General features: G+C 34.4%; 1 protein-coding gene across 1 annotated transcript in view; it reads right to left on the minus strand.

Moving 5' to 3' along the window:
* The window catches only part of LOC132551261 (protein mesh-like), a 16,146-nt gene extending 4,575 nt beyond the window's left edge, over positions 1 to 11,571 (minus strand). The window contains exons 1-13 of the mRNA XM_060215386.1: positions 11,377 to 11,571; positions 8,145 to 8,438; positions 7,600 to 7,737; positions 7,163 to 7,325; positions 6,544 to 6,801; positions 5,422 to 5,564; positions 4,979 to 5,124; positions 4,211 to 4,513; positions 3,635 to 3,903; positions 3,104 to 3,247; positions 2,775 to 2,933; positions 2,321 to 2,473; positions 447 to 572 (exon numbers count right to left, since the gene is read on the minus strand). Of these exons, the coding sequence (XP_060071369.1) occupies positions 447 to 572; positions 2,321 to 2,473; positions 2,775 to 2,933; positions 3,104 to 3,247; positions 3,635 to 3,903; positions 4,211 to 4,513; positions 4,979 to 5,124; positions 5,422 to 5,564; positions 6,544 to 6,801; positions 7,163 to 7,325; positions 7,600 to 7,737; positions 8,145 to 8,438; positions 11,377 to 11,571 (2,491 nt within the window). The remainder of the gene's footprint in view (positions 1 to 446; positions 573 to 2,320; positions 2,474 to 2,774; positions 2,934 to 3,103; positions 3,248 to 3,634; positions 3,904 to 4,210; positions 4,514 to 4,978; positions 5,125 to 5,421; positions 5,565 to 6,543; positions 6,802 to 7,162; positions 7,326 to 7,599; positions 7,738 to 8,144; positions 8,439 to 11,376) is intronic.
* Between the last annotated feature and the right edge of the window lie 1,600 nt (positions 11,572 to 13,171).

The following is a 13,171-nucleotide window of genomic DNA, read 5'->3' on the forward strand; positions in this document are numbered from 1 at the left end:
TGATAATGGTCCTATTGAAGGACTAGAAATGACTTGACTTATTTGTGGCCAATAATTATGACAACAAATTAAATCCTTCCAAAACCGAATCTATACTTTTACTCAAGCAAACTGATAATATCATAATTAAAATGTCACTTTTTAAGGAGAACCAGTTACTGAAAGCAAACTACATATACATCTGGGTTCAGCATTTTAGTGGTTTGTATACCAAAACATAATCTCACTCAACAAATGTCCCTCGATCAAATGGTATGGGACCATTATTTGAAACCCATATTCATGTTATAGAAACTGACTAATGATATAGGATGCAGGATGTTAAATATGTTTAACATTACACAGCGAGCGAAGCTTTGAAAAATGTATTGCAATCCTACGATACGAACACCAAAAATCACATTTGTCCTCACTGAAATAGCCTAGAATGAGGAAAATACTCGTACATGTTAATCCAAATCCCTGATGTATCTCCCTCGCCGTGCTGTTCGGGGAAAGAACATGGCCATCTTCTGCGGTGAGATCATCCTCCGCATCACCATTATAGTTTCCCAGAAGCCCTGTGACATTTCCTAAAACAGTAAAATTTATACCAAATGAAATCGATTCCGTCGATTCTCGTGCATACAACTGCAACATGGTTCGTTTTTCTTTATTTGATTCTCCGAACCACCTTCGCTGCAAAGTGTACTACTGAAGTAACCTGGGCATTCTGATGATGAAAGTATTGTATGGTCAGTGATCAATCTCCATCATTATAAAGATTTCATCTTTGTCACATATTTATAGTGCATTAGTTGTAACTAAAGATTGATTTACCACTATTAATTTTAACCGATAAAATAATAGTATGATCTGTTCTCATCATTGTTGAATTTCCCAATTTTAAGTCTTTAAATTTAACGCTTATTCATGATAAGCTTTCTATTTTTTGTTTTAGGAAATTCGAATCAGCGATATCGTGGCTAATAATCGCTAAAGGACAAAAACAAAAGTACATTCTGGTAAGCTGTCAATGAAGGGATCCTCTGTTCATATTTATAATAACGAATTCATACATTTTTGATGCTTTGCCGAGTCTCTGGCGAGGTTAAACGAAAAAAAGTCCTGACAATGTTCTTAAAAAAAGTAGAAGAAAGAAATATTATTTTTATCATATAACTTAAATGATTTTGCAAACGTCACAGATACAGAATCTGAAATGGCAATGTATACTGTAAACGTAGATATCTTATATCTTATATCGGCGGTTAATTGTGTTTTTACAAAAGTGTTGAGCTGGAATAAAATTCCACTAACTGCAGTGGCAGTGTCAGTGGCAGTGTCATTATTTATAACATCGGTACATGTGGTGCGGTTTTTTAAAAGTGATATTTGTTTTTAAATTTCAATTTTTATAAAGAGTGAAGCAGGTATTTCATATAACACCTATGCCACAGTTAATACAAATTTAGAAAAGATACAGCCAAACAATGAGTCAAAATGTATCATACAGCTGTTTCGTCCTTCTAGGACTTGAGAGTAATACCAGCGGCCTGAATATTACACCTAGGAGGCGACCGAAAGAAATGATTAATTAAAGTTAGTTCGATCATTTTAAATGATTTGAATTTCCTGCCATTTGTAATTATAACAAATGCTGTTCGTCAATTGGTTTTGCATTATATACACGTTTTTGTTGGTAGTTTGGTAGTATCATAAGTATTACTTACAGCTGGTCACGTACGAGTACGAAAAGATATCCATTTTATGTAATCTTATTTAAGATTATTATTATTATTAAGATATTATACATTATCCATGTACAAGTATATATTAAATTGTTTTATTTGTCAATGACTTTATATTTTATTTGTTGTATAGATAAGTGCTAGCTGTGGTTATTTTATTTGTGTGTTGATGGCATCATAGTTATTTAGCAAGTTACAGACGGTAGCGGATGCATATATCTGTCAATTTTTGTAATCGCTAGTAAACTACTGCTTGCCAAGTCAGATATGTCAATAATTAATATAATTTGTTATCTTAGTAGTTTATTCCCACGCTTTTGTTTTAAATGTTTGAAAATTGGATTTGGTCTTTGATTTTTTTTGAAGTACATGGAACCTTAGTTAAGATTATTACATTGTATTTCAAGTAATATTGCGAAAATTGGACTGCGCTAATTAAAGCGCGTTTACAGTATCTCTTTGGTGACGTTACAAAGCATATGTTGCCATGATGCTATGACGTCGCAATATAAATCACAGCTCCACAAGGCCATATAATCTGTGTTTCATCAAAAAGTAGATGGGTGCTTTAACATGGATACAATACGTACCTCTCAGGCTGTCCGAACCCGACACGACAGCGACATTGAGTAGGGAGGGATAGGCGAGGATACGAAACGCCAGACTGGGTTCAGTAAATATGATGTTGATCTGCTTTGATGAACCTTCAGTACTATTGCGTTCTGTCATCGTTGTTGATACGCCTAAGTAAGAGATTTTTTTATCACCATATCTTTTTTTGACGTAGAATCAAGCAAAAAATAAATAGATTAAAAAAAATAAAAACATGGAGCTTGTACATCTAATTGAAATAACAACAGTAGAAAACAGTTTTGTGTTTGGAAATTAAACAGCGCCAGGGATAAAAAAAATCAAGTACGATAAGTTATATTATCAATAACTGTTGTTGATATTGCCGATATATTATATATTGTTGTTTTAACAAATATATTTATAACGTTTTAATATATTGAGACAATTATTGCAGCAGTGATGTATAGTTACCAATAAAATGAAGAGAGCGGTAATGAGTGAAATCAACTATTTCACCATTTACTAGGACATCTGCGACCCTGATGGAGTTCAACCGAACCTCAACGGTATCCGAAATGTTGAGTCGTTTCGCTGTGAAAGCGGTTATCACACTCGCTTTACGTAACGTGCCTGTTGATGGTACACACATAAAATGTTTTCAGAATTTGGAATGAAAGCACCTAAGATAGAAACATGAAAAAAGAACTTATGAGCGTTTAAACTGCTTAAATATTACAAGACATCCGAAAATACAGATTTATATATATTTCGAACAATAGACTACAATGATTCGTGTTTACCATCAGGACCAGCCACCTGTTCCATTCTGACTTGAGCGAAGAAGGTATCGTTGATGTTCTTCAGTAGTGTGAATTCTCCAACACCATTGAACGTGTATGACAGACCATCCAATGTTGTAAAGTGAGGATCGCCACTCAGTCGTGCTAAGTAGTAAACAGCGATCTTACAAATGAACGGTTGATAAAGTGATCATAGTAGCACAGCAAGTGTTTCATCTGTAGTCTTATTGAACATAAACCTCACTAAAAACTATCACTTCTGATTTTTCATGTTTTCGTGGAACTAGGTTAAAAGGGGTTCAAAATCAGATCTTTAAGATAAAATCGTTTTATCCATACATTGTCACCAAATGTTTTGGAAATCATTCTTGCATGTTTTCCATTGTTTCAAATCGTTGACGTCGTTGTTACGATATTTCTATTGGCCTCGTCTTGATGAATCCCCTTGCGGACGTTGCTGTTAATCATAATAATTTATTCTGATCGGTTGATATTTTTCAGTAACACTGCAGACTTCCATAGAGTACCTACCTGGTCTAATTGGTTGATATTTTCTACAGTCTCCCTGTGGACGTCGTTTGAGTATACGAGCACAGGGATCTATTCCCGCAGTGTTCCGCATGTATTTACAACAATAGAAGTAAGGAGACGTATCGAACACCAAAGTAGATAAGTAAGGTACGTTGCCAGGTCCCCCTAAGTAGTGGAATCGATGAGCAGTCCCTCCCCCAGTGGGAGTCTTGGCATCCATCAGGTTACCAAGGTAGTCGTAGCAACACAGACGACCTGAACCATTAGGCCTTCAACAGAATAACAGTTGTTAAATATCGGGAAACATTGGCGATTCAACATTTTGAATATAGATTGTATTTCATGGTCTTCTTCAAAGAATTATACGTACGTTTTTATAAAAAAAAATCACGTTTGACTTGAATTTTTCAGCTTATTTTCAGTTGCCAGTATCGTAATATATAGATAAATCGAATTATCATTTTTCTCAGGATGTGGCGCTCTTTTCATGCACCCGACTTTTCAACGATAAAAATTTTATGGCTTTATCAATTTATTCTATTAATGTTCATTTGAAAAGAATCGCAAATTATCTACCCTGGATTGTTGAGTCTATAACACTGTTGGGCCTCAGCTTGCTGGCAGTTCCGGGAGGTTCGGAAATTTAACAGATCAAGAGACTTATCTTCACAAAGTGGGTCCGGACGAAATCTTGCAAGGTCTATCTCAATTTGCTCCGCCCTACATGGACATGTTTGGATATCAAGGTCTGTCAAGGGAGGTAACTTGCGATCGTATTTCAATTGGCCCTCACATGTGTCAATTGCTTCTTGCTGTCCCTTCTTTGTATTAAGGTTGGGTTTGACAACAAAAGCGTCTGACCATGCGCTGTGACGTAACCTGGGTATGACAACAATATGACTTTGATGTTTCTCTTTCCTACCTGGTAAGTAATGTGAAACCCCATGCGATTCCTTGAAGTGTCCTCAATTAATACTTTGTACACTAGGCATAAGATATGCAGAATAAAGATTTCTAGCTGAATGTCAAAACTCAATATACACCAAAAGCAATATCAAATAGTTTACGAGTTTAAAGAGCGAGGAAAGAAATGTAATGTGTGATGATATAAAATTTCTTGTGTCAGTAGAGAAGTGATAAAATCGATGATCTTAGTTAATCTTAAATATGATGTTAAACAACAAAAGGAAAAAAATAATCAGGCCTAAATCAAATGTCCAACAATGTAAATTTTGAAATACATGTCCTTTTTATGGACTGATGGTTATCAAAATAACAAGATATTTGATTTTTTTTATGTTACTAGCAAATCAAGGGTAATAATTGACGCTGATAGCTACTTACGTCACATTTCTTCCATGTTCTGTCATTTTGAGAATTACCACATTTGTTTCAACATTGAGTAAAAACGAAGCGGATGACTGGCTAATTGACACAGAGCGAGCCAATGTTTTCTCAAGGATAAATCGTGGCTGGCCAGCATCGTTTGGCTTTCAAAACACAAACATTAATTTAACATCTGGTATATGAACTGAGGACGGTATTAAAACAACAACATGTTTTTCTGTTTGCGTGTAGTTTTAAGATTTCTTTTTGCTTTGTTAAAGCGTCTCCTCAGCTGCTATCATTACCATCATTGAAGTTAAGATTTTTTATTCCTTATGATCAAAATGTAATCTTGCTTTCTTCTTGACTTACAATAATCAAACTTAGATGAGCGTAATGTCATTGATTGAGTGAAGATATCAAGAACAACGATATGTTTTCGAAAGAAACATGGATCATACTTCAATTGTGTAGACGTCTATATCCGCTTGACTTTCCGTAAAAGATAAGCTATCGGGACTCCATTGTACAGTCACCGTTTCCCCCCGTATCCACTCACCAACCAAGACTCGAACCAAACCAGGTTCGCTCAGCAATGGGTTCACTATATAATGGAGTAATAACAACAATGGTGTCATCATAACAATAACTAGTCCTAGTAAAAATGAGTCAGTATAACAGTTTTATTGATGTTACCGAAGACGTAGGGAGGGGACATTAGGTATATTTTCATCAACAGCTTATCGAGGTAATTATCTTGTTAGATAGCAAGCTTAGGTGAGCACAAAACCTGAATTTTGAGTACGGTTTTGTGAATACGGGCCCATGTAGTGTAGTCAGTATAACCATGTAGCTAGTATAACCATGTAGTTAGTCTAACCATGTAGTCAGTATCAGTTTAATATAACAATGAAGTCAGAATAAAACAAAGTGGAAACAATATTGATACATTGTAAACTTCTGAAACTTGTAAATGGAGAGAAAGATTTTTTTCCAGATAGTAACAGATATTCATTTTTAGATACATCGGTTCATCCTTCGATACACATTTCCTCGTGCACCCTTACAATGAATCGTAGCAAACGAAAATCACGAATTTATCAAATTGATACAACTACTGCTTCTGTGTTCAGATATAAAAAAATATTGCAACGGAGTCCTTTTAATCTTTATCAAAGTGATCAAACGTGCGCATGTTTACAAAACAGTCTCTCCACACCACAAACTTTTAAGGGATACAGATATTACAAGAAAATACCGACATGTGAACAGAATCATAATCAAAACTCAAATTGATTAAAACTGGGGAAAATATTAACAAAGATCTACACCTTGACTCTTGTAAAAGTAGAAGGATAATAGGACGAGATGTTTCGGAAGTGTAAGCGTCTCCTGCTTCATTGACGACATCCACCACCTTGGCCAATCCTAGTAATAATGTCACGTTTCCAAAGAAGAACAATATGTTCAACAGCGGAACCAATAAGAAACCTGACGAGCATTAAACACATCCTTCTTCATATCGCACAAAGAAATGTAAAAAAACGTAGCAAATGAAGCTATTCTAAAAGTCTTGTACTCACCGACTGTGCAGAATCCCATATAATAAGAATCTTGTCCGTCTGCAGTAATGATATGAATGTCAATGTTTATGACACCGGTGACATAAAACGTCGGTGTGAGGCACCTGACACTGAAATCTGACTTCCTCACGCATATTTGTCTGTCGCTGTTCGGGAAGGTAATCCACACCGTGTCATTAACGGTAAAACAGGGACCCGATACCGTGATCTCCTGGCCCCCATACATGGTGACGTAGAAGGGATACACAACGAACGTTCCTGAAATTACTGTCATGTCTCAATTCTGTTTAATGACTAGTGTTTGACTCGTCCGTATATATACAGCTATTAAGTGCTATTATCAGTATTTGTATTATTTGATAATTCCCACAGTTATAGTATTGTTAATCAAAAGGACACGTTACCGAACACTAAAGCATCCATTCATTAGAACAGTTCAGCAAATGTCATATCTTAGAGTTAAATTATTTTTTCCCATATTAATGGTGTCTTTATTCTTCAAATGCAGTAAATAAAACTAGGTAGGATAGATGGCATCACCTAAACGTTAAAGCTATATTTTAGTCAGTATCCATTTGTGAAAGTCATTCTTAAGAGTTAAAATCAGTGTCCTTCGTACCTCCTGTATTACAGCCACCCTCCTCTATCTTAGCTGTGTCAATCCTGAATACGAATTTACCATCCAACTCCACATTAGAAAGGTGGGCTACATTAATAATAGCAGGCGTTCGGGATTCGTTTAATGCGTAGAAATTAACACCATCTCCTCCGTTAAAACCAACCTGTAACATTACCGATTATCATTTCTGCACAAACCTATATTAAACAATCATCATCATCATCATCATCATCATCATCATCATCATCATCATTATATAACAATTGTGAAATGACAAACGATGTGAATTGTGATAACTTACCCTTCATTGGTCCACATATAACCTATTTTCAATAGCATACTTTTCACCGAATGACAGTAGAATGGTCCAGATTGTCACTACCTTCGTTATAACGTAATAACCACTTCCTCGTCTAGACTAACAAACAGTGAATTACCTGGGCTGGAATCCCTCCGAGTCCCGTGTCATTGTTACCACGACTGGCAGTCCCCGTGGTCCAGGTTATATTTGCATAGTTGAAAACAGTGAATGAGTGACGACCATTGGTTATTAGAACAGCCTGGAAAGTGTTCCTCTGTGAAAATGAAGTATTGCCACATTCAAACTTCTAAATAACCCAACAGAGGAAACAAATATCAAAAGTAAATAAAACACAAAAACTTTCAAATGATAAAATAAACAAGAAGAAAATCAATGCAGAGTTTGCAGCAGTATATATTTCGAGCGATCTTTGACTGTATGTGTGACGCAATCAAATATGGCCATTTCTCAACACAAAAGAAAGATACATCCATCGGATGTATCAATTGCCACATCATATTTTGATAATATATCTGAGAAAAATAGTATGACAAACGCAATATATGAGCAACACCATATGATTAATAAAAGATTTACTGAATTTTTCATTTAACTCAACTTTATTTTATGTATCGTGTGTGAAATAACATTTCTAGTGAGGATCCCTTTAAATCTATAGACCTTTTCGACACCTATGGAGGAAGCCCCATAAAACGCTACATCGTCCCATGTAGCTATGAACACCCAACTGGCATGGAAGTGAAGCTGGTCGGGATCATAGAGACGAATTTCGTCCGTGGCCCGCTGTAGAATGTCTGCAGCTGTGGTCTCGCGATACCACACAGTACCACCATTACGTATGTCTACGTCGGCCCAAAAAGGTGACACAATGCTGCGATTATCATGTAGTGGGAACGGATCCGGCGTGTATTGTCTCAGCGTTTTTTGAAAAGATATGGCGCCATTTGTATTAACCTAAAATAAACATTTTTAAGGTAAAACATTTCTGAATATCTGCGAAATTATTCAAGGGATTCTGAACTTACGATTCATTTGCACAAAACATGTCAAATGAGCATCTTTTTAGGGCCCTAACAGAGTTCTCCTAAACCTATTTACGTACGCGAATACGTGTGTTGTAATACTTTTTTTGAGGGAGTATTGATTTCGTATTATTTCAGGAAGTTTGGTTATTTTATAAATTGAAAGTTAAACAATTTCAGATAAAAACGTCAAAACAGTTTTGTTATACACGAGATACGTACTTCATCAACAGTGAGTATCGCTGTAATGCGTGGACAGATTACGGCGATTGGTGAGGTTTTACTTCATCTCAAATGTATGGTTGCTAATATGTCATTTCGGTACTTACGCTGATTTCGTTGCTCAGTTTAACATCACCCTTTCTTCATTGCAAGACATTGAAATACATTGACAAAACAAAACAAAAAACAAAAAACAAAACAAAAACAAAAAAACAAAACAAAAACAAAAAAACTCGAGTCTGTTGATCATCCCCAGAACGTTCTTCCGAAATGGTCGACGGATTTTTTTCAAATTTTTTTGTTTTAGCTTTAAGTTAATTATGCATTCAGTTTTTATGAAATAACTATGGTGCCCATACCATCTTTATGATGACTCACATTGGCGTCAGAGGGATATCTGACCTTCAGATAGAATTGTTATTTTGTTTACTTACGTAGATATCCTATTATTTTTTTTGTCCAGAAGAACATGTCATTCAATTGCTATGTTTTCTTTTTTATATATATAAGCTGGAACATGGCAATGATCTTTATTTTATGAATATGAATATATATCAAGAAAATAAGATATCTGAAGGATAGTGATTGACAAAACAAAGGAAATCAACGAGCATTAAGCAAGTATTACTTCATATCAAAAGCTTTGTGATTTTGTCTTCGTGATCCCCCGTCAGGTGTAAAATATGTGCCTTCATATCCTAAGTTCATCATATTCACATGGGCAGCGATTCAGCACGTGGTTGTAGTGTGTTATTCGTCAGGTAGCATATGTTACTAGGTCTATAAACATATTTATTTTTGATCATTACCTGTAATTATCTTCAAACACAGTTTGATCTTTTATTTAAAATACCTATTACATATACATGTACGTACAAGGTAGCAGCTTCTAATGTATACCTGTACAGTTATCAGGAGTTATAGTTATAAATAATTCTTATCTAACCTAACTACTTACGCATGCATTTACACGATACTGGAGACATTTTTTTATTTTACCGCATTTGATAGCATGTCTATACAGATAGTAGATGCTATTTTAAAGTAGATATAACATGTACATTACGATCTCAAAGAGATTGTGTTATGTGTTATCTTACGTTTGTTCACTTTGTCGATAACATACGCAGGATTCAAAGTACAAAAAGCGTTTCTGTAATTTTTGACCAGCTGTCTATTAAGTATAAAACTATATTTCTATTGCTAGAAACAGAGTCACTGTATATTTCAATAAAAACAGAACATTGACGATATATTCGTAAAAAACCTAATAAACCTCACAAGGACCAAAATGTGACTACCTTCCACTAACTTAATAGGGAAAATATAATTAAAGCTAAGATTTACACAAAGATCCTTGACAATTAAAACCATGTGTTCAGTATAGGTAAGCGTCTTCTACTTCAACGTCGACAGCCGTAATGTAAATCTTTGTTAATCCAATCGAAATAATGTCTCATTCTCATATTCTCATATTAGAACTATTTTTATAACAACGAAACCATAAGGCATAATAACGAACATCGAAATAATCAAATTTCATAAAAAAAATCGAAAACATATTGCTCTTTAGAATAAAATGTATTATGTTGTCTTCATCAACCTGTATCATTCGACTCCATACGTTTTAAGATATTCTGCCAGCTGTCGAAATTCATCAAGGCAAGTCTTAAAAAATCGAATAAACTGTGACAAGTAAATATGAATTATTAACAAAACTTTTTGATATTGTCACGCATTTTAAAGTTCCAACGCTGTAAAAAATAAAACTTAATATATACTCTTTTGACTAATACATATAAGACCAATACCTTTATCATGCAATATTTTAATTAGAAATACCTTTACATAGCTGAAACACGAAATGGATAGACAATTGATTGGCGATTATGTATACTTTTTCTAACGTTTTAAATTCTGCTTAGGTGGATCATACTGGCCATAAAGCACTCCTTGGCAATCTCAATTGAAAATATAATATTTTCTTGTGTGATATGAAGTTGAAAAAAGTCGTCAACTGATGGCAAACTCATAAAATAAGTTCCGATTGATGAAGGCTGATGAAAGTTAGGAGGAAGGTTTCCGGTCGTCATAGTGATCTCAATGAGAAATATTCAATTTCTTTGTGCAATATGAATCTAGACGTTGTTTATTTTCGTTAGTTTTCCCGTTGGTTCTGTACATCACTTTCCTCTGTGACATAACTTGATTGGATTGGCCAAGATTTACATGGCAGGTGCCTTTAATGAAGCAAAAATTGTTTACACTATGTCTTATTATCGTTGCATTTTTTCAGGTGTCTCTTGATTTTATTGGCCTAATCTTATGCACTTTGAGTTTGGATTATGGCTCTGTCCACATGTTAGTATATTTTCTTGTTGGTTTTGGACGTTTTTGATGCATGTTAGTATGACTGATATTTTTCATGTTTTTCACCTTGATATTATTAGGGATCACGAGTTACTTCATACAATTGACAAAAAATTATATGGAAGAGTGCCGTGAGTATTGACCACACTTACATCCTAGAGAGATACCTGGCCTAGACGTTTGTATATCAGCTATACCTATCCTACTTTAAGTGCTTAAGACAAAAGAAGTAGTGTTTGATATCGTTCAGACCATCGACAACATTCATACATACTTACATATAGTGAGTCGTGCTGACTGTTGAAGAAAGGGAAGAGAGTACTAATATTGACCCTAGGCGAACTTCCATCGTCATTCTTGGGGAAACTATGGTCATGAACAGTCTCTCCATAAGGATAAAACTGTGACACAGGAATACCGGAGGTAAGTTGTAAAATCAAGAAAGACAAAGAATAGGAATAAAGCGTCCTCATTGTGAAAAGTCGGACGAACGTGTGGACTATAAAATGATAACATAGTTTTATTTGTATGAGCGAGATAGTTTTGCTCCTTGAAGCATAACCCACGTGCCGAGTGCTGATAAGATAGCTCCTACTTATGATATATAGGATAATGTAACAGGCTTTCCAAGAAATTACACAGTTGTAAAAGTTCTATAATGTGTGTTTACATATATCACAAAAGACGATACGTCCATTTTAGTTTGAAATAGCATGTCTAAGTTGTGTTTGAAATGATAATAATGATATAACAATAATTTTTTACAAGTGGCGTCATAATTCTAGAAAGAGTACAAATGTCGTGATTTTAAAAAAATTATATATATATGTATATATATATATAACACACTATTAAGTGATAGAAGTCAAATATTGCAGATATTATTAAAAGATATTGGTGACGGGGAAAGTGCAATTCATACGGAATTAAAACACACGGGGAGATGTTTACAGATAAACATATAACACATGACTTTGGAAGAGGAAGCAATGTTTACAGATTAAGTTACGAAATACGATTAAATTACAGCGCATTGCTCAAGGAGGAAAAAACATTTTTTTTTTACAGATTTCATGTTCTACAATTCCAAGTGTGGCTTTTATATATTTTGATGTTATATAGTAGTTTGAACTGTGATACTCCTATCAATTACTTACCTGTTTGAAAGATTCATTAATGTTCGTATAAAATGAGTTGAAGTATGATGTGCATCAGTACGATATCAAAAGAAAATAAATTCAAGGTGTATGATGTACAAACAAGCGGATATGTGAGGAGGCAGTCTTTTCACAGAGTTCTTCCAGAGTTCAGCATAACAAAGGAGTAAACTCAACAAAAACATCATTGGCATAAGAGGCCATGTTTTAATCATATACAGAAACCCAACAAAGTGTACAATAAAAATAATCATAAGCCATATTCAAGGTCACAAGGGTCAACAATCCATTTGGTCTTTTGTTTGTGTTCAAAGTTACCAGTACAAGTTATTAAACACTAACGTTATCGTTTTCAGCAGACATGTTCCTGAGTCATATCATGCTACATAGCAAGATATTGACCATTTTTCATCAAATATACAAATATATATTATGTGCAGACAAATTGAAAATAATTAATTCACCGAATAGTGCACCGATTAGATACATGACCAATTATGACATTAAAGTTACGTGTTTGCATGTGCTTTACCATCGTTTTTAATCCACACTCATCACCTTTTTCCCTGCACTGCACTGTCCATTTGGTAAATGACCAGGAAAAAACAGTCAACAGTCAGCTTAATTTCGTCATGTTAGCTGTCTCACGGGAATGAGTGCATTTGGATTTTTTAAAAGACAAAAACCGAATATAGGGTTCTTTATATATGCTGATTTTCATATTTTAATGATTTAAAATTGCATATTAATATACAATAGCAAACATATATATGTTTATATTTGTATGTAAAGACTAGAATTACAAAACACTAGCGTATATTCTCAGAAAAACACAAAAGAATGTCTCTAAAAAACTATCAATGAAATGTAAATTGATGATGAGTAAGTGAAACTAAAATAAAAGTAAAACAAAAAT

The sequence above is a fragment of the Ylistrum balloti genome, unplaced genomic scaffold, assembly GCF_031769215.1.
Source record: "Ylistrum balloti isolate Yb309-2 unplaced genomic scaffold, AGI_CSIRO_Ybal_v1 Utg369626, whole genome shotgun sequence".
Lineage (NCBI taxonomy): Eukaryota > Metazoa > Mollusca > Bivalvia > Pectinida > Pectinidae > Ylistrum > Ylistrum balloti.